Genomic DNA, 24,897 nt, shown 5'->3' on the forward strand with positions numbered 1-24,897 from the left:
CACAAGGCTGGACAGTAGTAGGGTTTTAGCTCTCTCTTTTTATTTTCCCTCCCGTCTCTCGCTCTTATTTATGGAGCAAAACAATCACCTCACAATGAACCCCCAGGCCCATATTGTAGTGGGTTTTCTCCTCTGTGTGTATTCACTAAGTACAGCTGCATCACATCATTGTGTAGGGACATGGCTTATCCACTTGAATGGCATACTTGTCCGACAAATGTTTTATTTTTATGAATAATGTCTTTGTTTTTCAATGCTTTGTTATTTGTATTTTTTGGGGGGAAATCTTTACAATAAAATCTCTGTCTGTCTCTCTTTGTGTGTCTGTCTGTCTCTCTTTGTGTGTGTCTCTGTCTCTGTCTGTCTCTGTTTGTCTCTCTGTCTCTGTTTCTCTCTCTCTCTGTGTGTCTCTTTCTCTCTCTCTCTCTCTCTCTTCTCTCTCTCTCTCTCTCTCTCTCTGTCTCTGTCAGTTCCCAGACGTTGACAGGGTTGGAGCATATCCAGCTGTGTGTGAAGTTTGACTGGGACATTCGTCTCTTCCTCACCAAGAGAGGCTCTGTCAACACAGAACTGTGCCGCACGGTGAAAACACACACATGTACACTCACACTACACCACATACGCATGCAGTAGCAGAGACACACACACACTCTTGTTTGATTATGTGGTTGTGTTGTGCTTGACAGGAGGAGGATGATGAGACGGCCTCTATGATGAACCACAGCATCCTGCTGCAGGAGCGACCAATCAAACAGACAGTTACTAGGTGAGGGGGAGGGGCATAGCACTCTCACGCCACTGATCACATTACAGATGCAACCTTTATCAAGGTGATTCCTAATCTGATTGGATAACTTGGATGAATGGAAGTAAAATAAATGTGATCTGGCTACCAACTTGGACGGATTAGTCAAGTCTTTTTGGAATATGTGAAAACTTCTTTAACAAGCAATAGAAGGCCTTAAGCTGGGACTTTGATATCCTTAACTGTGTTGTTGATATTTCCTTGTTTGAACAGGGAGGCTTTGACTCTGCTCCTGGACACCTTTCACAACGAGTCTGAGTCCTTCCTTCTATCAGAGGTAACCTTGTACATACACGCACATAAAAACACACAAGAAGGAACACAAACATTTTAGGTTTTTTTATTCTTAAAATTGATGTGTAAGGTTGAATTCTCTATGTTCTTTCCCTCCCGCCCTCTGTAGGTGGAGCTTGTGTTGCACGTGGAACGGCTCGTCCAATCAGTGAAGGCTCTCTGCAGTTCCCTGGCTGCTGTGGAAACGCCTGACATCACATCCGCCCTCAACCAGCTTCCAGCATGCCCCTGTCGTCTGCAGCCCAGAGTCCAGAAGGTAAACACACACACTCACAATCACATCTACCATGCTTCAGATACACAAATCTAGGATCAGTTTACCCTCCCCCAATCATAGTCTTAAACATTATGGTCTAAATACAAAACTGATCTTAGACCGGTACACAAGGATAACTTCATGAATTACTCTACTCCTGTAACTCCAGGACCGAAGGTTGGTTGATTGGATTCTGTAACTGTGTGTGTCTCTTCACAGGATTCGTCAGTGCTGGCCATCAGAGAGAACAGAGGTAAGTTCCTCACTAATTGAATGTCCTACAATAGCACTGAGTAATCCACACAGAGATACTGGCTGGTAGGGGATGACAGAGAGGACAGACAGAAGAGGGGAAGGAGGATAGGAGACAGACAGACAGACAGAAAGGACAGGACAGAAGAGAACTGAGGATAGAAAAAGAGGTGTGATGAGATACTATAAGAGTACAGATGGAGAGAAGTGAGAGAGGAGGGACACTTGGTTATGGGGTCCAGGTCAGGTCTGTACAGTAGTGTAACGCAATAAAGATCCTACCGTAAGCTCCACAGCTGAGTTGCTAGCTTTTCGGCGGCACAACTGACTAGTACGTTGTCAAGTGGGCGGTCACGTGTGTTTGCAAGGCAGAGGAACCTGGGTCGAGCCATTGTACAGTGTACCCGGATAGGGAGGAAGCTATACTGCTAAGCAGGCACACTGGTCCGTCACAGTAGCACTACCTCATGTCAGAGCGGAAGTGTCCTTGACTTGTTGTGAAGCACATCCGTGATAGAGGATATCCCCACTCTCTACCTCCCTGTCACACTCAAACAAACAAGAAGGATGGCTAGCTTCGTACAGGATACAGCAAGCACCACCTCCATCCATCCGCCGTGCTCTATCTGTCCGTCCGCCCTTGAAAAGAGAGGGATAACATTTCAGAGAGTTGGGATGTTGTTTCCCGTGTAGGGCTGAGCTGCTGCTCCACTGGATGTAGAAAGAGACACAATGTAAACAGTGGAGCCCAGTCAGCTGAGCTGTGTTGACATGGAGCAGCCATGTTCTGTGTCCCAAATGGCACCCCTAAGAGCCTTGGTCAAAAGTAGTGCAGTATATAGGGAATAGGGTGCCATTTGGGGCACAACCATGGAATGATGACAATAACTAATGTTTGATGTTTGACATTCCTCTGGTTTGAGAAACAGACGCCTCACAAGTCCTCAATTGGCAGCTTCATTAAAATAGTACCCGCAAAACACCAGTCTCAACGTCAACAGTGAAGAGGCGACTCCGGGCTGCTGGCCTTCTAGGCAGAGTTCCTCTGTCCAGTGTCTGTGTTCTTTTCACCATCTTAATATTACATTTTTATTGGCTAGTCTGAGATATGGCTTTTTCTTTGCAACTCTGCCTAGAAGGTCAGCATCCCGGAATCGCCTCTTCACTGTTGATGTTGAGACTGGTGTTTTGCGGGTACTATTTAATGAAGCTGTCAGTTGAGGACTTGTGAGGCGTCTGTTTCTCAAACTAGACACTCTAATGTACTTGTCCTCTTGCTCAGTTGTGCACCGGGGCCTCCCACTCTTTCTATTCTGGTTAGAGCCAGTTTGCGCTGTTCTGTGAGGGGAGTAGTACACCGCGTTGTACGAGAGCTTCAGTTTCTTGGAAATTTCTCGCATGGAATAGCCTTTATTTCTCAGAACAAGAATAGACAGTTTCAGAAGAAAGTTATTTGTTTCTAGCCATTTCGAGCCTGTAATCGAACCCACAAATGCTGATGCTCCAGATACTCAACTAGTTTAAAGAAGGCCAGTTTTATTGTCTCTTTAATCAGCACAACAGTTTTCAGCTGTGCTAACATAATTGCAAAGGGTTTTCTAATCATAAATTAGCCTTTTAAAATTATAAACTTGGATTAGCTAACACAACGTGCCGTTGGAACACAGGAGTGATGGTTGCTGATAATGGGCCTCTGTACGCCTATGTAGATATTCCATAAAAAATCAGCCGTTTCCAGCTACAATAGTCATTTAAAACATTAACAATGTCTACACTGTATTTCTGATCAATTTGATGTTATTTTAATGGAGAAAAAAATGTGCTTTTCTTTCAAAAACAAGGACCTTTCTAAGTGACCCCAAACTTTTAAACGGTAGAGTATGTAAATAGGGCAGCAGTCTCTAAGGTGCAGGGTTGCGTAACCAGGTGGAAGCCGGCTAGTGATGGCTATTTAAGTCTGATGGCCTGATGGCCTTGCAATACAAAACAATACATACATAATCCAAAAAATAAGTTTTATATAGGATGAACCATGACTAGAATACAGTATATACAATGAGTTGACGTTGAGGGAGAGGTTATTTTCCTGGCACCACTCTGTTGTCATCAGCAAACTTGATGAATGATTTGGAGACGTGTGTGACCGCGCAGTCATGGGTGCTCAATTCTGCACCCTGATTATTACTAACATTCAGAAAGTTTAACTTTTAATGCTTGTGTTAAGTGGTTGTTTAGCCATCCTTAATTGAATGCACTTAGTATAAGTCTGTCTGGATAAGAGCGTCTGCTAAATGAAGGTGATGTGAATCTAAATGTTTTCTGAAAATGTTGCAGAGAAAGTGGTGGAGAAGCTGACGGTGGCCATTTTAGATCTGGTGGAGCTGTACTGCAGCACATTCAACGCTAACTTCCACACCACGGTGCAGAGCAACCAGCACACGGCGCCCACACAGGAAGCAGGCCTGGTCACCACCGTCCTATCCTTTAGTGTCTACGCTGCTCACCGCATCCCCATCACATGGGCGGCCAGGTAACACACACACACACACACAGGCAGCTGTTCAGGCTGGATTTCCCTAGTATAATCTATGAGGATGCCATTGTGTTATGGACCATTGTGTTATCCCTCTCCTTCTCCCTCCCTCTCATTCTCCCCAGTGGTGGAAAAAGTACCCAATTTTCATACTTGAGTGAAAGTAAACATACCTTAGAGAAGTAAAAGTGAAAGAGAAGAGAAGTAAAAGTGAAAGAGAAGAGAAGTAAAAGTGAAAGAGAAGAGAAGTAAAAGGAAAGTCACCCAGTAAAATACTACTTGAGTACAAGTCTAAAAGTATTTGGTTTTAAATAAATGTAATTGCTTAAATATACTTAAGTATCAAAAGTAGAAGTATAAATCATTTTAAATTCCTTATATAAAGCAAACCAGATGGCATCATTTTCTTGTTTTTTAAATTTACGGATAGCCAGGGGCATGGTCCAACACTAAGCATGTGTTTAGTAAGTCCACCAGATAAGAGGAAGTAGGGATGACCAGGGATGTTCTGATAAGTGTGTGAATAATAAAAAAAAATTGTCCTGCTAAGCATCCAAAGTGTAACGAGTACTTTAGGGTGTCAGGGAAAATGTATGAAGTAAAAAGTACATCATTTTCTTTCGGAATGTAGTGAAGTAAAAGGTGTCAAATATAAATAGTAAAGTACAGATACTCCAAAAAACGACTTAAGTACTTTACACCACTGCTTCTCCTTATCCCTCTCCCTCTCTCTCTTATTCTCCCTCTCTCATTCTCTGTCCTTCTATTTCTCTTTCCTTCTCCCTCCCATTCCCTCTCCACTTTCTATCTCATTCTCTTTCCCTTCTCTCTCTCCATCCCCTTCTCCCTCTCCCCTTCTCCATATCCTCTCCCCTTCTCCATATCCTCTTCTCCTTCTCTCTTTCCATCACCCTCCATCCCATTTTCACTTCTCTTACTTTTCCCATCCTCTCTTCCATCTTCTACCCTTTTTCCTCCCTTTTCCCTACCCATCACATCCCTCCCTCTATATTGACCTGAGTGAATTCAGTTCAGGCCAAACCCTCCCCCTGAATCTCCATGAATCTGTCTTCTCTCAGCACCTGCCCTTTCCTCAATTCTCCTCTGGCACTGCCACATATGCAGGGGTATATGCACTGCCATCCCACCATTCCCATACATTCTATACTTTACTCCTTACCCTACCCATTCCCCCACACTCACCCTGCAGCCCTATTGCCATTACCATTGTCTCTGCTCCTAGACTTTCCCCTGTACCCTCCCTATCCCCACCGCCGTCTATGGCCCTCCTTCACTCCCCCACCCCCTTCCAGCCACATGAATGGTCCGCTCTGCTCCACCCACTCCCCTCTCCAGACCCCAGTTGGCTGACTCCTTTGTCTCCCCCTGAAACTGATGCTGGCACGTGATTGATTGACAGCCTGGGAACCCTGCCTAACCTTTGACCCGAAGGGGCGGGGCAGAGCTCTGGCTGGTCACTCGGCACCTGTCTGGCGGTTTCACATGCCATCTGTGTGTGTGAAGGTGTGTCTTTGTATGCAGGAAGACAGATCAATTGATACCAAAATATCAGCTAATCTCCCACACAATAGATATCCTCTGTATTGATAAGGTTTTCAGATAGGGATTTAGGTAGCAGTTAGGAATGTGCATATTTCCCTTTCAAGACGATTCGATATGTATCTAGATACATGGGCTCCGACACGATACAGGAACGATACGTTTTAGTTTGAATCGATTCAGTGCAATTTGGTTTGATTACAGAATGAATCAATGCAATGTTGTTTGATACGATTCGATGCACTAACGTTTTTTTTGCATAAACACATTCATTTTACATAAGTCCTTACCCTACCCATTCCCCCACACTCACAGGCTATAGCCAGATCAGAGTTGTTTCCAGTAGCTTAACTTTTATTCCGGTAAAACACCATTTTCAACATGGCAGAGATAACAATAACCTAATAAGCCTAATATCACGCAAGCCATTTTTGCATTTGAATGCTGAAGGTGCAGATGCGCAAGATCTGGAGCAGGCCGCCTACCTTGCGTTGGTCAGTGCGCAAAGCTGTGCACAGTGCTCAGTTTGACTAGGCTACTGATATTCCCTAGGGTTGTTCGGCATGCAAAATGACTTGTAGATCAATGACTCAACACAGTTACATGCTTAGTTCCACACTGAAGGAAAGGCCACATCAGTTGTCAAACTATGAGGTATTTTTGGAAGGTAGAAAAAAAGTCATATGCGCAAAATTTTAATCAGTTTAGGGTCCGATGGAGTCCTGTCTTAAACATTTAGAACGGGCGCTGATGGGGGTCGGGTAATCGTTACTTCCCTAGTAGCAATAGCACTCTACTGTAAGACAAATTACACGGTAACATTGTTACAAAATGTTATGTGAGCACCTTTTGGCTTTTCTTAGCCGAGCATTCAGAGGTTGAGAGAGCGACTAATACATGCTATTCAACATACACACTAACACACACTCACATCAGAATATACGGTCAGAAGACCAATGAAGAAATGTCTTTACTTGTTTTTCAGTTCACTTGACTCGGTACTCAGTTACTTGTAACATTAGCATTTCCAGGCGTAGTCATTATGAAACCCCATTGGCCTATCATCTACACTGAGTGTACAAAACATTAAAAACACCTTCATAATATTGAGTTTGCATTTAACCGGTCTCCTCCCCTTCATCTACACTGATTTAAGTAGATTTAACAAGTGACGCCACTAAAGGATCATAGCTTTCACCTAGATTCACCTTGTCACCCTGTTATCCCATTGGCTGATTTCCACTTCCTCTTCCTATCAGCTACGAGGGCTTTTTCCTGTCGTGCTCTCTGACCCATGGAGGGGCGGAGCTTTGTGCCCCCCAGCACACCAGCAAACAGCAGGTCAGCAAGTACCTGTTTCACCTGGTAGTCTGGGACCAGAGGTATGTACCCAATCACAGCCTGTCACAACAGACCTTATAGGCACCTTAACCAACCTCACAGAGATGTTCACCACTCAGTGAGTCTATGTATCCTTATATTACTTGATGCTTATCATTTAAAAGCAATATAGATATTTGCTATCCAAACAACCACTTCTAACAACATGTACTCATAACATACACATAGGCTTCCTAAAGCATGTTAGTGTTCAAGCCATCCCATTCTAGTACCAGGTGTTCTGTTTGTCCACCTACTTTCCCCTATATGTGTCTACTGGAAAGAGCTGTTGGTCATGCATGTGGGTGGACATGTGTGTACTTATTGAAGCAGATGGAAAGTGTTTACATTGTGTTGTTATTTGTGGGTTGTAACTAGTATCCTTGGCTATGTATGCAGCATCCGGTATCTATTTACTGATCTCTGTACCTCCTGTTCTTGATGTGTTGTCCCTGGGGTTATTTTAAAGATACTATTGTTGCAATATTATTTTTGCCTCTATTGTAATAATATTTTTAGTCCTCCGGTATCCGGGTGGATTTATAAAGTGTTGTAGAGAAACATGATTTTGTCAACCCGTGTAGGCCTGCCTAATGGTTCCTTCAGATGTGACAACAATTTTGCAAAACCTTGACCCTAAAACACCACTTCCCGAGAAGACTGCTTGACAGTGTCCAGCTTGTTGAAGCTTCTTGAGATGGAATAAACACATAGGCCTGGCACAAATACCAAATAGGTCATGTTTCATTATGGTTGGAGTACATTGGAGTTTGGACAGGGAGTGCAGCAGGCTACAGCCTTGTAAGGTAGCCTTCCTCGAACTGTTCTTGGTTTGTTGGTTGTGTGTAAGTCTTCAATGTACATTTTTGTCTTTTTGGCTGGACGACTCATCTTAAAGTCCTACTCCATTCTCCTTTTCACCTAATTTATCACCTGATTTCTTTAACAAAAGGCACTTCTCAATAGGTGGTCCATGTGTCCTCATAACCTCATGTGTCCTTTGGGCTCCCAAGTGGCACAGAGGTCTAAGGCACTGCATGTCAGTGCTAGAGGCGTCACTACAGACCTTGGTTCGATTCCAGGCTGTATCACAACCGGCCGTGATTGGGAGTCCCATATGGTGGCGCACAATTGGCCCAGCGTCGTTAGGGTTTGGCCAGGGTACCCCTTCATTGTAAATAAGAATTTGTTCTTAACTGACTTGCCTAGTTAAATGAAGGTTCAAAAAAATGACATGGCACAAGTTGGGGGGTGAGCCATTCCTCTTTTGTTCTCTATTGTTCCTCAAGTATCTATTCCGGGACTTCCGCCCATAGTGTACATACAGACCCCGTAACTGAACATGTTGTCTTAGTTAGCGAAGCATGCTAGCAGATCCACCAGTGGGGTTTAACTCAGAACCAATGGTGTTTGTTCATCACACTACTATTTTTAGTTGGCTCGATGCTAGCTTCTTTCATGCTAACAAGTCTTTGAAGTTTTAGGATTCCAACAGAGTTCTTAATGTGTTATTCTCTTTCATGTGGGAGACGTGTTGAAAGCAGAGGGCTAAATATAAATGGAGGGCTCCTTTACTAGCTCTAACTTTACTCTGCTGTTCAGTTACAGTGAGGGATCGTTTACTAGCTCTATAACAGTATTCTGCTGTTCAGTTACAGTGAGGGATAGTTTACTAGCTCTATAACAGTATTCTGCTGTTCATTTACAGTGAGGGATAGTTTACTAGCTCTATAACAGTATTCTGCTGTTCAGTTACAGTGAGGGATAGTTTACTAGCTCTATAACAGTATTCTGCTGTTCAGTTACAGTGAGGGATAGTTTACTAGCTCTAACTTTACTCTGCTGTTCAGTTACAGTGAGGGATAGTTTACTAGCTCTATAACAGTATTCTGCTGTTCAGTTACAGTGAGGGATCGTTTACTAGCTCTATAACAGTATTCTGCTGTTCACTAGCAGTTACAGTGCCACTCCCAGACTTCTCTCTTCTAGGACAATTTGTATTTATATTATAGCTACTGCATTTCACAATTCAACTACAACTGAATCGCTCTCTCCCACTCTCTCAACCCCCCACGCTTTCTTTCCTTCTCTATTCCTCTCTTCCCCTTCAATCCTTCTCTATATCCTCCTCTCTCATTGCATTTCTCCTTCCTTCCTTCCTTCCTTCCTTCCTTCCTTCCTTCCTTCCTTCCTTCCTTCCTTCCTTCCTTCCTTCCTTCCTTCCTTCCTTCCTTCCTTCCTTCCTTCCTTCCTTCCTTCCTTCCTTCCTTCCTTCCTTCCTCTCTCTACCCTGCAGGGTGTGTTTCCCAGTGCAGATCAACCAGTTGCCAAGGGAGACCCAGCTGACAGTGACTCTGTATGCCAGTGCTCTACCACCCCCTGGAGGAGTGGAAGAGAAGGGTAGTAAGCAGCGGCGCAGCATCGAATCCCTGGGCTGGGTCACCATGCCCCTCTTCAACTTCAGACAGTGAGTATTAGTCCACAGGAGGGTGGGTGGGTGCGTGTGTCTGAGATTATGACCATCACCCTCTCCCTCAGCATCCTGACATGTGGGAGGAAGCTACTGGGCCTGTGGCCTTCCACCCCAGGAAGTAACGCTCGCTCCAGCTTCCCCAACTTCAGCCAGCCTGACAGCGTCATCCTGCAGGTAACTGACCTAGTCTCTCTCTCTCTCTCTCTCTCTCTCTCACACACTCACTCACTCACTCCTCACTCACTCACTCACTCACTCACTCACTCACTCACTCACTCACACACACACACACACACACACACACACACACACACACACAAGGTGTAGTTCCCTATTACCTTAGTGTCCTCCTTTTTCGCTCCCTCTCTTTTTCTCTATATCCCTCTTTTACAGCTTTCCTTCCTTTCCTCTCCGCCCTCCCTCTTCCTCACTCTCTCCGCCCTCTTTCCTCTCCAGACTGGCCTGTTTCAATAAAACATACACCGTTGCTCCTGGTCAAAAGACCAGCCTATAAAAGGCTTATTCACACGCTACAGGTACAGTAGGTTTCCTGCCTCCGTGTGTAACATGAACGTTGGCTGTCTTTTGACCCGTTTTAGAGCTGTGGAGCAGATGGGGGTTTGGACTTCCAAAGTGCTCTGTCTGTCTCTATGACCAGAATACTCTCCACACATGTTAAAGCATAGGCAGAGGGACTCTCACACACATTGGTAGTCATGCATGTAGTACACACACACACACACACACACACACACACACACTACAACTGCTATCTGCAGAAGGGACCTGAAAGTAGGTCAGTTGGATCTGCTCTGGCCAAAAAACTCACCCTGGATATTAGTGCCCTGCTGTCTGCCCTCCTTTCTGACACACACGTTCTCCTCGCTCTCACTCACTCATTCTCTCTCTCTCTCTCTCATGCACGTAGACACAGTGTTTCTTCCCAGCAGTATTGTATTGTAAACCCATTCCCTCATGCAGTGCCAGCCCAGTGTGTGGCAGTGCCAGCCCAGTGTGTGGCAGTGCCAGCCCAGTGGGTGGCAGTGCCAGCCCAGTGTGTGGCAGTGCCAGTTGGCCTGTGACGCTGGTTCCCAGTGGCTCTTTGTCTCAGTGCTGTGGGCTGCGTTAAAATGGGATCTGTGTGTGTGTTCTATTGCAATCGGTCTCCTCGTTAATGTGGCGACATCATTTGAGGCTTCATACTTCATCACTGATGGCAGAACAACATATGCTTACACACACACACACACTCCCCCAGCATCGCATAAGACATATCTGGGGCCTGGCATACATCTGTCACTCATTAATCCGAATCTCTCTCTCTCACTCACTCACTCACTCACTCACTCACTCACTCACTCACTCACTCACTCACTCACTCACTCACTCACTCACTCACTCACTCTCACACACACCCACTGCCCCAACATCACATAAGACACATCTGGGGCCTGGCATTCATCTGTCACTCATTAATCCAAATGTAACCCCCTCTTTCTCACACACACATTTTCTTCTGCACACCGTCAAACATTTCAATGCCAAAACAAACTGACTCGATAATACATAAGAATTGATTTTCTATCTGACCTAATTTTGGTTATATTCCTCTGTCTTCCTTCTTCCTAAAGGCTTTCCCTCAGTGGCCTGCCATGACTTTACATTTCTTCTCTCTTGGCTTTTCATGTTATTTTTTCCCCTCCTACTTTCCTTGTTAATTCCTCACTTAATTCTGTTCCTCTCCTCTCCCCCAATCCCCCCTTCCATTTCTCCCATACACCCATTACCTTGTCCAGTTGCTCTATAACAGTATTTTTACTCTCCATACACCCATTACCTTGTCCAGTTGCTCTATAACAGTATTTTTACTCTCCATACACCCGTTACCTTGTCCAGTTGCTCTATAACAGTCAGTATTTTTACTCTCCATACACCCGTTACCTTGTCCAGTTGCTCTATAACAGTCAGTATTTTTACTCTCCATACACCCGTTACCTTGTCCAGTTGCTCTATAACAGTATTTTTACTCTCCATACACCCATTACCTTGTCCAGTTGCTCTATAACAGTACCTCCTCCCCTCCCTGTCCGTTGCTAACAGTATTTTTACTCTCCATACACCCGTTACCTTGTCCAGTTGCTCTATAACAGTCAGTATTTTTACTCTCCATACACCCGTTACCTTGTCCAGTTGCTCTATAACAGTCAGTATTTTTACTCTCCATACACCCGTTACCTTGTCCAGTTGCTCTATAACAGTCAGTATTTTTACTCTCCATACTCGATGAGTGTGTATTGTGTATACATATCTGTGAGAGTAACAATGATTATAAATCAAACCATATTTAGTTATTGAAGTACGTTTGCCTCATCACAACACTTCATGCAGATTCTTGGTGTTGTTGTTAGTGTGACCTCTGACCTCTTTCTCTAGGTGGACTTCCCAACGTCGTCATTTGAGGTGGGCTTCAGTACCCCCCCTCCTGCAGAGTTCAGCCCCCAGTATGACTTCTCCAGACTGGACCAGCACAGCCAGAGACAACTACAGGACGTTCTGCACAAGAAGTCACTTTTCTGGTGAGACAATTATTCTGGCTGGCCGTCTGTCTGAATGGTTGGCTGTCTGGCTGTCTGTTTGGCTGACTGGCTGTCTGTCCATCAGTCTCGCTCTCTATCACACTACCTTTCTACTCATTCTCTCCATGGGATGACAGAACAGCCCTGTCAGACTAACATAGTCATCCACTGCATCATTATAAAGTCACTCTTACACTGCATTAGAGCAGTAAGAGTTGTTGTGTACTGTATGTTCCTGTGCAAGTGTACAAACCCAGCATCGTAGCGTTCAGCTGTATAAGTTCTTAAAGGGTGTTAATGGGTTGGTAGTGGACAGAACAGGAAGAGAGACAGGAGATATATGGGCAGTGTGGTGCTCTGGGGATGGTATTGGGAGGGGGGATGGGGAAAGAGAGGAGTGGATTTTAGTTGATGTCATAGCAGCAGCTGGTGGTGAATCTGCCCCAGATGATATTATACCCCCATCCTTTTTCCTCTCCCCTCTATTCTCTCCCCCCTTTTCCTCTCTTTTCCATGTGTGTCTGTGTGGGTTTGTTTTGGGGGGGGGGTTTACTATCCTTGTGGGTATCAGAGTCCTTAAAAGGATAGAAAACAAGGAAAAAACAGAAGTGGGGATATTTCGCCAGTCCCCACAAGGAAGAAACAGAAGTGGGGATATTTTGCCAGTCCCCACAAGGAAGAAACAGAAGTGGGGATATTTTGCCAGTCCCCACAAGGAAGAAACAGAAGTGGGGATATTTTGCCAGTCCCCACAAGGAAGAAACAGAAGTGGGGATATTTTGCCAGTCCCCACAAGGAAGAAACAGAAGTGGGGATATTTCGCCAGTCCCCACAAGGAAGAAACAGAAGTGGGGATATTTTGCCAGTCCCCACAAGGAAGAAACAGAAGTGGGGATATTTTGCCAGTCCCCACAAGGAAGAAACAGAAGTGGGGATATTTTGCCAGTCCCCACAAGGAAAAAACAGAAGTGGGGATATTTTGCCAGTCCCCACAAGGAAAAAAGCTATTTTAGGGTTACAATTCGAGTTAGGAGTTCTGTTTAAGTTATGGGTTTGGGTTTAAGGTTAGGGTTAAGGGTTAGGGAAATAGGATTTTGAATGGGAATCAGTTGTTTGGTCCCCACAGTATAGTGTTTAGTCCATTAGACGTTGTCATAGTTTATGATCTTTCTTGTGTGTTGTAAAAGAGATGAGCAGAAGCATGTTTATCTTGGACCAGAGTGGGTTTTGATGTTTACTTCCAAGCAGGATTCTGTAAATGGGGCTTTGGAGCGTGCCTTTGAAAGATGGAAGGAAGGGGGAATGTGCTGTTTGTGTTTTGATGTTTGTTCAATGTTTACCTTGTGCCTTTCCCTCCACTCTCTTGACCTCTAAATAACCAGGAATGTCTTAATGTCAACCTATGAGGCTTTTGACTAGAATGTGCACTAGGGCTGGACGATATGGCCAAAATATCATATCACAGTATTTTTCACAGTTTTTCATGTTTTTGAATAATACAAGTTTTAAATGTGCTTGTGTGTGACCCAAGGGTGGCAACACAGACCCATCGATATCACTTAAAATGTATTTCTCCATTCTGGTTGTTTTATACTGTTCAATTAAACTTCAACCAACTTTTTCAGCATTTTCATAAATTTCTGCATTTCCTACGCTAACTTAAGATCATTTCCACACTGCCACGTAGGGCTGTGCGATATGGGCTAAAAATCTAGGTCTTATTTTTTACCAAATGTTGCAGTTTAGCCACAATTTGCTTACAAAAGACAAACTAACTGTTTGCAGATGTAAGAAACACAAACTAATAGTGTTAGCCTGTGGGGCGGGACTAGGCCTGTGGGGCGGGACTAGGCCTGTGGGGCGGGACTAGGTCAAAAGCGGCATGGAGCGTGAGAGAGAGGGCAGAGAGAGGTGACTTAAGTAGCGGAGTAAGCTATAAAAATGGACATTCCACACAGCGTATCACATTTAACAAGTGAAACATTCAAATACCGTTATAGAAGGCAAAGTAAAAACCAAAACTGGTCCCTGCATCAATACCGGTATAAAGGAAAATCCGGTATACCTCCCAGCCCCAATGTGCACACATTCAAAACTTCAACAAATGATGATTAATGGTCAGGATCAGTTTAATATTACATGGAAAAACACTAGATTTATCATTGTTGATGAATAATTCATTAAAGAAAAGTATTTCCACATAAGTGTACTGGCTTCAGTACCTTCCAATATCAGGCTCCAAGTGGGAAGTTGATCAGATGAGCTCATCCAATAGCAACAACTGTTGTCCAGCTGGATCAACCAATCCCGACAGTGACACAGTATATTCAGCCAATGGAAACAACCGTACCAAGGATAACCCATCCAATAGTAACAAAGACAAATCTTTTTCCAGCCCTCTGCTCTGTGTGTGTCTGTTAGAGAACAGACTGAGTCTGTTGATTGAGCCAGGGATTCAAACATACACATATGAACCTGTCTGTTGATTGAGACAGGGATACAAACATACACATATGAACCTGTCTGTTGATTGAGACAGGGATACAAACATACACATATGAACCTGTCTGTTGATTGAGACAGGGATACAAACATACACATATGCACTTGTGTCTGTTGATTGAGACAGGGATACAAACATACACATATGAACCTGTGTCTGTTGATTGAGACAGGGATACAAACATACACATATGAACATGTGTCTGTTGATTGAGACAGGGATACAAACATACACATATGAACATGTGTCTGTTGATTGAGACAGGGATACAAACATACACATATGAACCTGTGCGTGTATGTGATGACTATGAATCTACTATATGAATTGATACTGTTTATTCTCCCTTCTACCAGTCACTTGATCTCCCTTTATTTTTCTCCCTCATTATCTCTCTCTCCTTTACTCCCCTTTTCTGTCTGTCACTCTCTCTCCTTTACTCCCTTTTTCTGTCTCTCTCTCTCTCTCTCCTTTACTCCCTTTTTCTGCCTCTCTCTCTCTCTCTCTCTCTCCTTTACTCCCTTTATCTCTCTCTCTCTCTCTCTCTCTCTCTCTCTCTCCTTTACTCCCTTTATCTCTCTCTCTCTCTCTCTCTCTCTCTCTCTCTCTCTCTCTCTCCTTTACTCCCTTTATCTCTCTCTCTCTCTCTCTCTCTCTCTCTCTCCCTCTCCTTTACTCCCTTTTTACTGTCTGTCACTCTCTCCCTTACACACCTTCCAAACATTGTCTTTTTTTGTGTTTGCCTATTTCAAATTTAACGATTGTTCTTTATTGGCGTAACCATGTTAGAGTGAGTATTGCCAAAGCAAAGAGAAACAGAGCAGTGTTATCGTGACAGAACAAAGAGGGCATTGATACGTGTTGGCCACATTTATACGAGGGTTATCTATCTCTTAATCTGTAGTAGATAGGATTGATGAAACGGTAAGAATATGCCAAGGCCCACGTAGAATGTGATTACAAGCAGCAGTAGTTCCTGGTTTTTGGATTTCGTCGTTGATCATTTGGAAAATCAGGATTGGGAGAAGGCTGTGCTTAAACTGGTGCGGTGATTTTCAAGCCTGTGTGCGGATGATAAACGCTTTCCACTAGATTCCACAGCCACGAAGTCAAAATAGGCTGTATTGTAAAAATTCCTGAAAGCATAAACTTTGGCCATGATAAACACGGGTGAAATTAGCGAAACAGAGGGGTTTGGCCGATAGTTTCCGTTCACGAGAGAGGAGACTTCACTTCCTTTATTCACACAAAGGTAATCACAATTGTTAACAGTATTCCCCCAGAAGTTAAACAGGAAATTACAAACTTTCGCAAAATAATTTTACTTCTGGGTAACCAAGATTATCTATCTCTTTATTACAGTGGAGAGAGGCCATCTAATGCTGCTGAGATCAACACCAAAATACCCAGTATTTCCCCCTTTATTTCCAACCTTTTACCCCTCCCTTCTCTCCATATCCCCCTCTTTCCCCCACTCTCAAGCTAAATATTATGTGAGCTTATATTTATTCTCGCTGTCTCTCTCTCTGTGTCTCTTTGTCTCTTTCTGTCTCTGTGTGTCCAGGTTGACTCCAGAGGACAAGCGTCTGTTGTGGGAGAAGCGTTCGTTCTGCCAGTCAGAGAGTGGTGCCCTGCCCCTGGTGCTGGCTAGTGCCCCCTGCTGGGAGTGGGCATGTCTGTCAGACATCTATGCCCTGCTCCGCCAGTGGGCATGTCTCAACCACCACCACGCACTGGGCCTGCTGCATGCCGCGTAAGGGGACGGTGTGTTTGCATGTGTGTATGTGGTTGCCAGGCAATGGTTTCTGGGGCAACACTTGCCAGGGAAACAGTCACTGGGCAATTGTCGCCAGAAGACCTGTGGTCACAATTCAACCTTGTCGTGATGTGTTCAGACTGGAGGTGTTCGTGTGGACCACAGACATGCTGTCAGTTTGGGGTCATGGTCAGAGATGGGAGTGGACCTGACAGGCTTAGAATCCTGTTCTGGAACATAAATACCATGAGTTCACAACCAGCAGGGCAACATGCATGACATCACATGCATCATCCTCTTTTAAACATGACAGTTCAATGATTAATGAGGTCCAAGCATTTGTTTGATCTCTGAAATATTTATTTATTTTGGATTGAAACAATATAATGCCAAATGTATTGAATGTGTATTAGGTTCCCTGATCAGGAGCTGAGGCATACTGCAGTACAGTGGATGGACTCTATCTCTGACCCTGAGCTGCTGGACTTCCTACCACAGCTGGTGCAGGTAACACTGTACCAATGCCTTATGATTACCATACAAACACCTCATTAGAGGGCTATGTGGAGCATCTAACCAACTCTCTCAATCGGTCTCTCTCGCTCTCTCGCAGGCTCTGAAATATGAGTGTTACCTGGACAGCCCGTTGGTGCGTTTCCTGCTACGGAGAGCCATAGGGGACATGCGCATCGCACACTATCTCTTCTGGTGAAACTTACACACATATCAGCTCATGCATCAAGACACACTCGGCCTTCCTTTTGTCTTCACACACAACCTGATGTAGGCTCACAGACACACACAACCTGATGTAGGCTCACAGACACACACAACCTGATGTAGGCTCACAGACACACACAACCTGATGTAGGCTCACAGACACACAACCTGATGTAGGCTCACAGACACACACAACCTGATGTAGGCTCACAGACACACCACCTCTTAACATAGACATGAGGCAATTCATCACTCACATTCGCTCACAGAAACACCCAATAAAAAGTGAAGTACAGCATTCCATACATGACAATGCTGTAATGTAGGACAATGTCATTGATGCGTTGTCTTCAGTAGGTAAAACATGTTTCCACCTGCTGGACAGATTGGGAAATACTTAAACAAACTTACTGGATGATGCATAAACAAATATTCTTAAAAATGAGTTAACACGATTACATCAGGGCCCATATTCATAAGAAGTAGGATTGCTGATCTAGGATCAGGTCCACCCTGTTAACCATTATGATTTAAAGGCTAAACTGATGCTAGAGGAGTACTCTGAGATGCTTCATGAATACGGGCCCTGAACACAAAGTACACCTTTGTTAAATACTCACATTTATAAATGTACACAGTACTGCACAGTGGACCACATGAACAATAGTCAAATACATTTCCTCTCTCTCCCAGGTTGTTGAAGGACACTCTGCAGGACAGTCAGTTCAGTGGGAGGTACCAGCACCTGTTAGCAGGCCTGCTGTGCTGTGTGGGTCGGGGTTTCCGAGAGGAGTTTGACAGACAGTGCTGGCTGGTCACCATCCTGGCTAAAGTAGCCCAACGTGTCCGGGACACCTCTCCCTCCAGCAGACAGGCCATCCTTCGGGAGGGACTGGAGGAGGTCGGGCAGTTCTTCTCAGTCAGTAGCAGCTGCCGTCTCCCCCTCAACCCTGGCATGCTGGTCAAAGCCATCAACATACAGGTGTGTGTGTGTGTGTGTGTGTGTGTGTGTGTGTGTGTGTGTGTGTGTGTGTGTGTGTGTGTGTGTGTGTGTGTGTGTGTGTGTGTTTTATTCCTGTCTGTGTGCGATCTTTGTCTGCAGTTGTGTTCCTACTTCAACTCCAACGCCGTGCCCCTCAAACTGTCCTTCCAGAACCTGGATCCTCTGGGAGACAACATCAATGTCATCTTCAAGGTAAACATTTCAAACACCGCTGAATCAGAGAGCCACTTAAGACTACTGAGATGCAGCCACAGTTGTGCACATTTTACTCTACTGAATCAACAAACCACTTAAATGTGCCTTTCTGAAACCTTGTTGACCTTTGACCTCTGACTGCTGTATCTTCTGACCTCTGCTCTCAAGTCAGGTGACGACCTGCGCCAGGACATGCTGACCCTGCAGATCATCCGCATCATGAACAAGATCTGGATCCAGGAGGGGCTGGACATGAGGATGGTGATCTTCAGATGTTTTTCTACCGGACGAGGCAGAGGTAAGGAGGGAGGGGGAGAGAGCGAGAGGTTCTTGTTTTGATTGATTTAATAAAGTGATTTACGTCTGCTCTATACCAAATTAGCATACCCCCTGAGTCTCTTCCCTGTTTTACCTCTGGTAGTTTGGTGGATGGGACTACTAGCTCTCTGTAACTTAGAGGGCAACCAGTGGGTCCATATTACATTTACATTTACGTCATTTAGCAGACGCTCTTATCCAGAGCGACTTACATATCCTCTTTACCATGTTTCTTGTAGGTTGACAATGTCTATAGGATGACAATGTGTGTATTTCTGATTTCTTTGGGGAAAGTAGAAGAAGCTTTTTCAGTCACCTCATTGAGTGCTGTGGCCTGCCTTTCCTGCTGTGCTCTCACGTCATTTTTGCCTGTGTGTATTATTATCAAATCAAATTTTATTTGTCACATGCGTCGAATACAACAAGTGTAGACTTTACCGTGAAATGTTTACTTACAAGCCCTTAAACAACAGTGCAGTTCAAAAATAAAATATTTACCAAGTAGACTAAAATAAAAAGTCATAATAAAAGTAACACAGTAAGAATAATGAGGTTATATACAGGGGGCACTGGTACCGAGTCATTGTGCGGGGGTACAGGCTAGTTGAGGTAATCTGTGTGTAGGTGGGGGCGAAGTGACTATGCATAGGTAACAAACAGCGAGTGTACAAAAGGGAGGGGGGGGGTGTCAATGTACATTTTCTGGTGGCGATTTTATTAATTGTTCAGCAGTCTTATGGCTTGCGGGTAGAAGTTGTTGAGGAGCCTTTTGGTCCTAGACTTGGCGCTCCGGTACAGCTTGCCGTGCGGTAGCAGAGAAAACAGTCTATAACTTGGGTGACTGGAGTCTGTGACAATTTTATGGGCTTTCCTCTGACACCGCCTATTATATACAGTTGAAGTCGGAAGTTTACATACACCTTAGCCAAATACATTTATATAAATACATTTAAAACATTTATTCACAATTCCTGACATTTAATCCTAGTAAACATTCCCTGTCTTAGGTCAGTTAGGATCACCACTTTTATTTTAAGAATGTGAAATGTCAGAATAATAGTAGAGAGAATGATTTATTTCAGCTTTTATTTCTTTCATCACATTCCCAGTGGGTCAGAAATGTACATACTCTCAATTAGTAGTTGGTAGCATTGACTTTACATTGTTTAATTTGGGTCAAACGTTTCAGGTAGCCTTCCACAACCTTCCCACAATAAGTTGGGTGAATTTTGGCCCATTCCTCCTGACAGAGCTGGTGTAACTGACTCAGGTTTGTAGGCCTCCTTGCTCGCACACACCTTTTCAGTTCTGCCCACACATTTTCTATAGGATTGAGGTCAGGGCTTTGTGATGGCCACTCCAATACCTTGACTTTGTTGTCCTTAAGCCATTTTGCCACAACTTTGGAAGTATGCTTGGGGTCATTGTCCATGTGGAAGACCCATTTGCGACTAAGCTTTAACTTCCTGACTGATGTCTTGAGATGTTGCTTCAATATATCCACGTCATTTTCCTTTCTCATGATGCCATCTATTTTGTGAAGTGCACCAGTCCCTCCTGCAGCAAAGCACCCCCACAACATGATGCTGCCACCCCTGTGCTTCACGGTTGGGATGGTGTTCTTTGGCTTGCAAGCCTCCCATTTTTCCTTCTAACATAACGATGGTCATTATGGCCAAACAGTTCTATTTTTGTTTCATCAGACCAGAGGACATTTCTCCAGAAAGTACAGTCTTTGTCCCCATGTGCAGTTGCAAACCATAGTCTGGCTTTTTTATGGTGGTTTTAGAGCAGTGGCTTCTTCCTTGCTGAGCAGCCTTTCAGGTTATGTCGATATAGGACTCGTTTTACTGTGGATATAGATACTTTTGTACCTGTTTCCTCCAGCATCTTCACAATGTCCTTTGCTGTTGTTCTGGGATTGATTTGCACTATTTGCACCAAGGTACGTTCATCTCTAGGAGACAGAACGCGTCTCCTTCCTGAGCGGTATGACGGCTGCGTGGTCCCATGGTGTTTATACTTGCGTACTATTGTTTGTACAGATGAACGTGGTACCTTCAGGCGAAATTGCTCCCAAGGATGTACCAGACTTATGGAGGTCTACAATTTTTTTTTCTGAGGTCTTGGCTGATTTCTTTTGAGTTTCCCATTATGTCAAGCAGAGAGGCACTGAGTTTGGTAGGCCTTGAGGTAGGCCTTGAAATACATCAACAGGTACACCTCCAATTGACTCAAATTATGTCAATTAGCCTCAGAAGAAGCTTCTAAAGCCATGACATCATTTTCTGGAATTTTCCCAGTTGTTCAAAGGCACAGTCAACTTAGTGTATGTAAACTTCTGATCCACTGGAATTGTGATTAAGTGAAATAATCTGTCTGTAAGCAATTGTTGGAAAGATTACTTGTGTCATGCACAAAGTAGATGTCTTAACTGACTTGCCAAAACTATAGTTTGTTAACAAGAAATGTGTGGAGTGGTTGAAAAAAGAGTTTTAATGACTCCAACCTAAGTGTATGTAAACTTCCGACTTCAACTGTAGGTCTTGGATGGCAGGAAGCTAGGCCCCAGTGATGTATTGGGCCAATTGCACTATCCTCTGTAGCGCCTTACTGTCAGATGCCGAGCAGTTGCCATTGTTGGGGTTCATTTCCTTGATCCTTGTCAATCATTGGTGAAATTAGCATTATGACAATATCTTTAATTAAATAATTCAAAAACCTTGATTAATGCAATTGCAGACAGAAGTTGACAACAGAAACATAACGCATGTTTCCAAGTAAGTTCTGCATCAATGAAAAGGTCCCATGTTATTTTATCAAACCCAAAATCCAGCCCTCGTGATGACATTGCCTACGTCATTATCTTTTACTCATGAGACCAAAACCATGCCTACACAGCTATATAAACAAGGCTCTTAGTGTGTTATCTAAAAGCTTAGCAGTAAATGTCCAAAGTGATTTATAGTGGATTGTCTGAGTAGTCTTATCTCCTACACTCCCCTGCAGAGTTCTGTCTCAGTCACACATTTCTCAGAGGGGTCTCTTTATGAGAGAGAGAGAGAGAACTAGAAAACAACTGTGGAACAATATTAAAACCTCATAATGTATATATATTGTTAATCTGTGGTCTAGGACCCTATACATGTAAAGAGGGAGGGGTCTTATTAGCCCTCCCCTTCTATTAATACAACATAAGCATAATCAATTATTCTAATACATCAATCATTTGGTACAGCCCCAATCATGACCCGTAGGTGAACTTCTAACACCATACCAGGCAGTGATACAACCGGTCAGGATCCTCTCAGTGGTGCAGCTGTAGAACCTTTTGAGGATCTGGGAACCCATGCCAAATCTTTTCAGTCTCCTGAGGGGGAAAAGGTTTTGTCGTGCCCTCTTCACGACTGTCTTGGTATGTTTTGACCATGATAGTTCGTTAGTGATATGGACACCAAGGAACTTGAAACTCTCGACCTGCTCCACTACAGCCCCGTCGATGTTAATGGGGTTGTTCGGCCCACCTTTTGCTGTAGTCCACGATCAGCTCCTTTGTCTTGCTCACATTGAGGGAGAGGTTGTTGTCCTGGCACCACACTGCCAGTTCTCTGACCACCTCCCTATAGGAGCAGCATACCACCATGCATACCACCCTGCATACCACTGCTGGCTTGCTTCTGAAGCTAAGCAGGGTTAGTCCTGGTCAGTCCCTGGATGGGAGACCAGATGCTGCTGGAGGTGGTGTCGGAGGGCCAGCAGGAGGCACTCTTTCCTCTGGTCTAAAAAATATCCCAATGCCCCAGGACACTGCCCTGTGTAGGGTGCCGTCTTTCGGATGGGATGTTAAACGGGTGTCCTGACTCTCTGAGGTCATTAAAGATCCCATGGCACTTATTGTAAGAGTAGGGGTGTTAACCTTGGTGTCCTGGCTAAATTCTCAATCTGGCCCTCAAAACCATCACGGTCACCTAATAATCCCCAGTTTACAATTGGCTCATTTCTCCCCTGTAACTATTCCCCAGGTTGTTGCTGTAAGTGAGAATGTGTTTTCAGTCAACTTACCTGGTAAAATAATGAATAAATAAAAAAATAGCTGTCTCATTGTTGTTGGTCGTCAGTGAATTTAATGATGGTGTTGGAGTTGTGTTTGGCCACACAGTCGTGGGTGAACAGGGATTACAGGAGGGGACTAAGTACACACCCCTGAGGGATCCCAGTGTTAAGGATCAGCGTGGCAGACGTGTTGTTGCGTACTCTTACCACCTGGGGGCGGCCTGTCAGGAAGTCCAGGATCCAGTTGCAGAGGGAAGTGTTTAGTCCCAGAGTCCTTAGCTTAGTGATGAGCTTTGTGGGCACTATGGTGTTGAACGCTGAGTTGTAGTCAATGAACAGCATTCTCACATAGGTATTCCTTTTGTCCAGGTGAGAAAGGGCAGTGTGGAGTGCGATTGAGATTATGTGGCTGGTTGACCAGAGTTGGTGCTCAGATTTATTTTTGTATAATTTATTTATAATTACTTTTAAAGCCAAGAAGAAAAATTATCTTCAGGCTAAACATTATTTTCAGGTTTCTGTTGTTCTTCTTTTGCTGGTCATTAGTTTGCCAGAGCATTTGCTGTATAGTCCTTGCGATAAGAATCTTTGGTTGTAATTTGGTCCAAAATCAGGTTGTAGGTTTGGAGTTTTGATTTGGAGTGAAGGTTATGTTGTGGAGGGTAGTAACCTGTTTATGTCCTTGTGAAAAAATCAAAGTTTATCCAACTCTAAATCTATCTCTTTGTAAAAAAAAAAAAAAATCTGAAAAAGTCTCTCTCTCTCAATTCAAAGGGATTTATTGGCATGGGAAACATGTGTTTACATTGCCAACGCAAATGAAATTGACAATAAACAAAGGGAAACATTACACTCTCAAAAGTTTTTTGACATTTCAAATGTTGTATTATTGGCTATGTACAGTGTTGTAATGTGCAAGTAGTTGAAGTATGAAAGGGAAAATAAATAAACCGATAAATATAGGTTGTATTTACAATGTTTGTGCTCCTCTGCTTGCCCTTTTCTCATGGCAACGGGCCACACATCTAGCTGATGTGACTGCACACTGCAGTAGTTTATCAATGTTTGATTTGTTTTCAAGTTCTTTGTGGGTATGTTTGATCTGTGGGGAAATACACTATATATACAAAGGTATGTGGACATGCCTTCAAATTAGTGGGTTTGTCTATTTCAGCCACACCTGATAGGTGTGTATAAAATCGAGCACACAGCCATGCAATCCTAATAGATAGAATGGCATTACTGAAGAGCTCAGTGACTTTCAACGTGGCACCAAGTCAGTTCGTTAAATTTCTGCCCTGCTAGAGCTGCTCCGGTCAACTGTAAGTGCTGTTATTGGGAAGTGGAAACGCCTAGGAGCAACAATTGCTCAGCCACAAAGTGGTAGGCCACACAAGCTCACAGAACGGGAGCCCCGAGTGCTGAAGCGAGTAGCGTGTAAAAAATCGTCTGTCCTCGTTTGCAACACTCACTACCAAGTTCCAAACTGCCTCTGGAAGCAAAGTCAGCACAATAACTGTTCGTTGGGAGCTTCATAAAATGGGTTTCCATGGCCGAGCAGCCGCACACAAGCCTAAGATCACCTTGCGCAATGCCAAGCGTTAGCTGGAGTGGTGTAAAGCTTGCCACCATTGGACTCTGTATCAATGGAAACACGTTCTCTGGAGTGATGAATCACGATTCACCATTTGGCAGTCCGACTGACGAATCTCGGTTTGGCAGATGCCAGGAGAACGCTACCTGCACCAATGCATGGTGCCAACTGTAAAGTTTGGTGGAGGAGGAATAATGGTCTGGGGCTGTTTTTCATAGTTCAGGCTAGGCCCCTTTGTGCCAGTGAAAGGAAATCTTAACGTTATAGCGTACAATGACATTCTAGGTGATTCTGTGCTTCCAACTTTGTGGCAAAAGTTTGGGGAAGGCCCTTTCTTGCTTCAGCATGACAATGCCCCTTTTCCACAAAGCGAGGTCCATAGAGAAATGGTTTGTCGGTGTGGAAGAACTTGATTGGCCTGCATTGAGCTCTGACCTCAACCCCATTGATCACTTTTGGGATGAATTGGAACACCGACTGCGAGCCAGGATTACTCGGCCAACATCAGTCCCTGACCTCACTAGTGGCTAAATGGAAGCAAGTCCCCGCAGCAATATTCCAACATCTAGTGGAAAGCCTTCCCAGAAGAGTGGAGGCTGTTATAGCAGCATAGGGATAACCAACTC

At 44.1% G+C, this 24,897-nt stretch overlaps 1 protein-coding gene across 2 annotated transcripts in view; it reads left to right on the forward strand.

The window, feature by feature from the left end:
* Positions 1–24,897, forward strand: part of LOC106583503 (phosphatidylinositol 4-phosphate 3-kinase C2 domain-containing subunit beta) — a 63,420-nt gene that overhangs the window by 24,159 nt on the left and 14,364 nt on the right. For both annotated transcript variants that reach the window (XR_006761310.1, XM_014167762.2), the window contains exons 6-21: positions 471–582; positions 687–766; positions 1,019–1,082; positions 1,209–1,355; positions 1,575–1,608; positions 3,942–4,137; positions 6,960–7,082; positions 9,377–9,547; positions 9,619–9,727; positions 11,987–12,129; positions 16,197–16,385; positions 16,802–16,895; positions 17,002–17,096; positions 17,802–18,090; positions 18,211–18,303; positions 18,475–18,604. Coding sequence is in view for 1 of the 2 variants with exons in the window: in XM_014167762.2 (XP_014023237.2) it covers positions 471–582; positions 687–766; positions 1,019–1,082; positions 1,209–1,355; positions 1,575–1,608; positions 3,942–4,137; positions 6,960–7,082; positions 9,377–9,547; positions 9,619–9,727; positions 11,987–12,129; positions 16,197–16,385; positions 16,802–16,895; positions 17,002–17,096; positions 17,802–18,090; positions 18,211–18,303; positions 18,475–18,604 (2,069 nt within the window). In the remaining variant the exon portion in view is untranslated. The remainder of the gene's footprint in view (positions 1–470; positions 583–686; positions 767–1,018; positions 1,083–1,208; positions 1,356–1,574; positions 1,609–3,941; positions 4,138–6,959; positions 7,083–9,376; positions 9,548–9,618; positions 9,728–11,986; positions 12,130–16,196; positions 16,386–16,801; positions 16,896–17,001; positions 17,097–17,801; positions 18,091–18,210; positions 18,304–18,474; positions 18,605–24,897) is intronic.

The sequence above is a fragment of the Salmo salar genome, chromosome ssa22 (genome assembly GCF_905237065.1).
Source record: "Salmo salar chromosome ssa22, Ssal_v3.1, whole genome shotgun sequence".
NCBI classification, from domain to species: Eukaryota; Metazoa; Chordata; class Actinopteri; order Salmoniformes; family Salmonidae; genus Salmo; species Salmo salar.